The sequence below is a fragment of the Trichechus manatus genome, unplaced genomic scaffold (assembly GCF_000243295.1).
Source record: "Trichechus manatus latirostris isolate Lorelei unplaced genomic scaffold, TriManLat1.0 scaffold00038, whole genome shotgun sequence".
Classification (NCBI taxonomy): domain Eukaryota; kingdom Metazoa; phylum Chordata; class Mammalia; order Sirenia; family Trichechidae; genus Trichechus; species Trichechus manatus.
In genome coordinates this window covers 12575306-12576379 of record NW_004443974.1, presented here as the reverse complement: position 1 = coordinate 12576379, position 1074 = coordinate 12575306, and the positions used below count along the sequence as shown (strand labels likewise).

Genomic DNA, 1074 nt, shown 5'->3' with positions numbered 1-1074 from the left:
TCTAGGGGAAAGCCAGATCCAAGGTCCATACTTGCATGTTTCTAGGTGAGGTCCAGAGATATGTCCATAGAGGAGTGGAAGGGCTCAGAGACCTACAGCCCCAACACTGCGTATGGTAAGACCCTAGCCCTAACCCCACCAGCTGGAGCCATGGCTCTCGGGCTCCCCCAGATCCCAGCTGCAGCATTCTGGCCAGACAGCCTGTGCCCATGTCCTCATTTCTTCTACTCCCACCTGGAGTGTGGAGAGCAGATGGGCCCCTAGAGAGGGCGGGACACCTGGCTGGCACGGGGGATGTGAGCGCGTAGACCCTGCTGTCCCACAGGCGTGGACTTCCTGGTGCCTGTGATGGGGTACGTCTGCCGCATCTGCCACAAGTTCTACCACAGCAACTCGGGGGCACAGCTCTCCCACTGCAAGTCCTTGACCCACTTTGAGAACCTGCAGGTGAGCTGGGCATCCCTGCTCCACCCTGTTCTTCGGTGGGGGCTCGGACTCTGTCCAAACTGATGGGGACAGCCAGTGGTGGGAGCCAAGGGGAGGGGCTGGGCTCTCTCTCATTGTTCTGGGAGGTGCTGAGGGTCAGGCTGTTAGCTCCAGAGGCTGGGTTTAGAGAGGCCGAGTATATCACACAGGGTCACACAGCATATCTATGCTGTCTTGGCTGGGGCTGCAGGTAGGAGCACACCAGGTAGGAGGAAGCCCTGACCTCGACTTCACCCTTTGTGTCCAGAAATACAAGGCAGCCAAGAACCCCAGCCCCACCACCCGGCCAGTGAGCCGCCGGTGCGCGATCAATGCCCGGAACGCCTTGACTGCCCTGTTCGCCTGTGGAGGTCGCCCACCCAGCCAGCCCAGCACCCAGGACATGGCCAAAACCCCCAGCAAGGTGTCAGCCCGACCTCCCCAGCCCCCACCACCCCGTCGCTCTACCCGCCTCAAAACCTGATAGAGGGAGCCTGTGCCCAGCCCATCTAGGTCCAGGTCTGCTAATGCTTTTTAGGAGTCTGCTTGGAAACTCTGACATGGTTGGTGTTTTTGCTTAAAATGCAATAAAAGAAAGTAGTTTGGCTG

The 1074-nt window shown here is 59.0% G+C and overlaps 1 protein-coding gene across 1 annotated transcript in view; it reads left to right on the top strand.

The window, feature by feature from the left end:
• Positions 1-1056, top strand: part of CIZ1 (CDKN1A interacting zinc finger protein 1) — a 25048-nt gene extending 23992 nt beyond the window's left edge. The window contains 3 exon segments of the mRNA XM_023730614.1: positions 46-115; positions 326-447; positions 734-1056. Coding sequence (XP_023586382.1) covers positions 46-115; positions 326-447; positions 734-949 — 408 coding nt within the window. The 3' untranslated portion in view covers positions 950-1056.
• Positions 1057-1074: the final 18 nt, after the last annotated feature.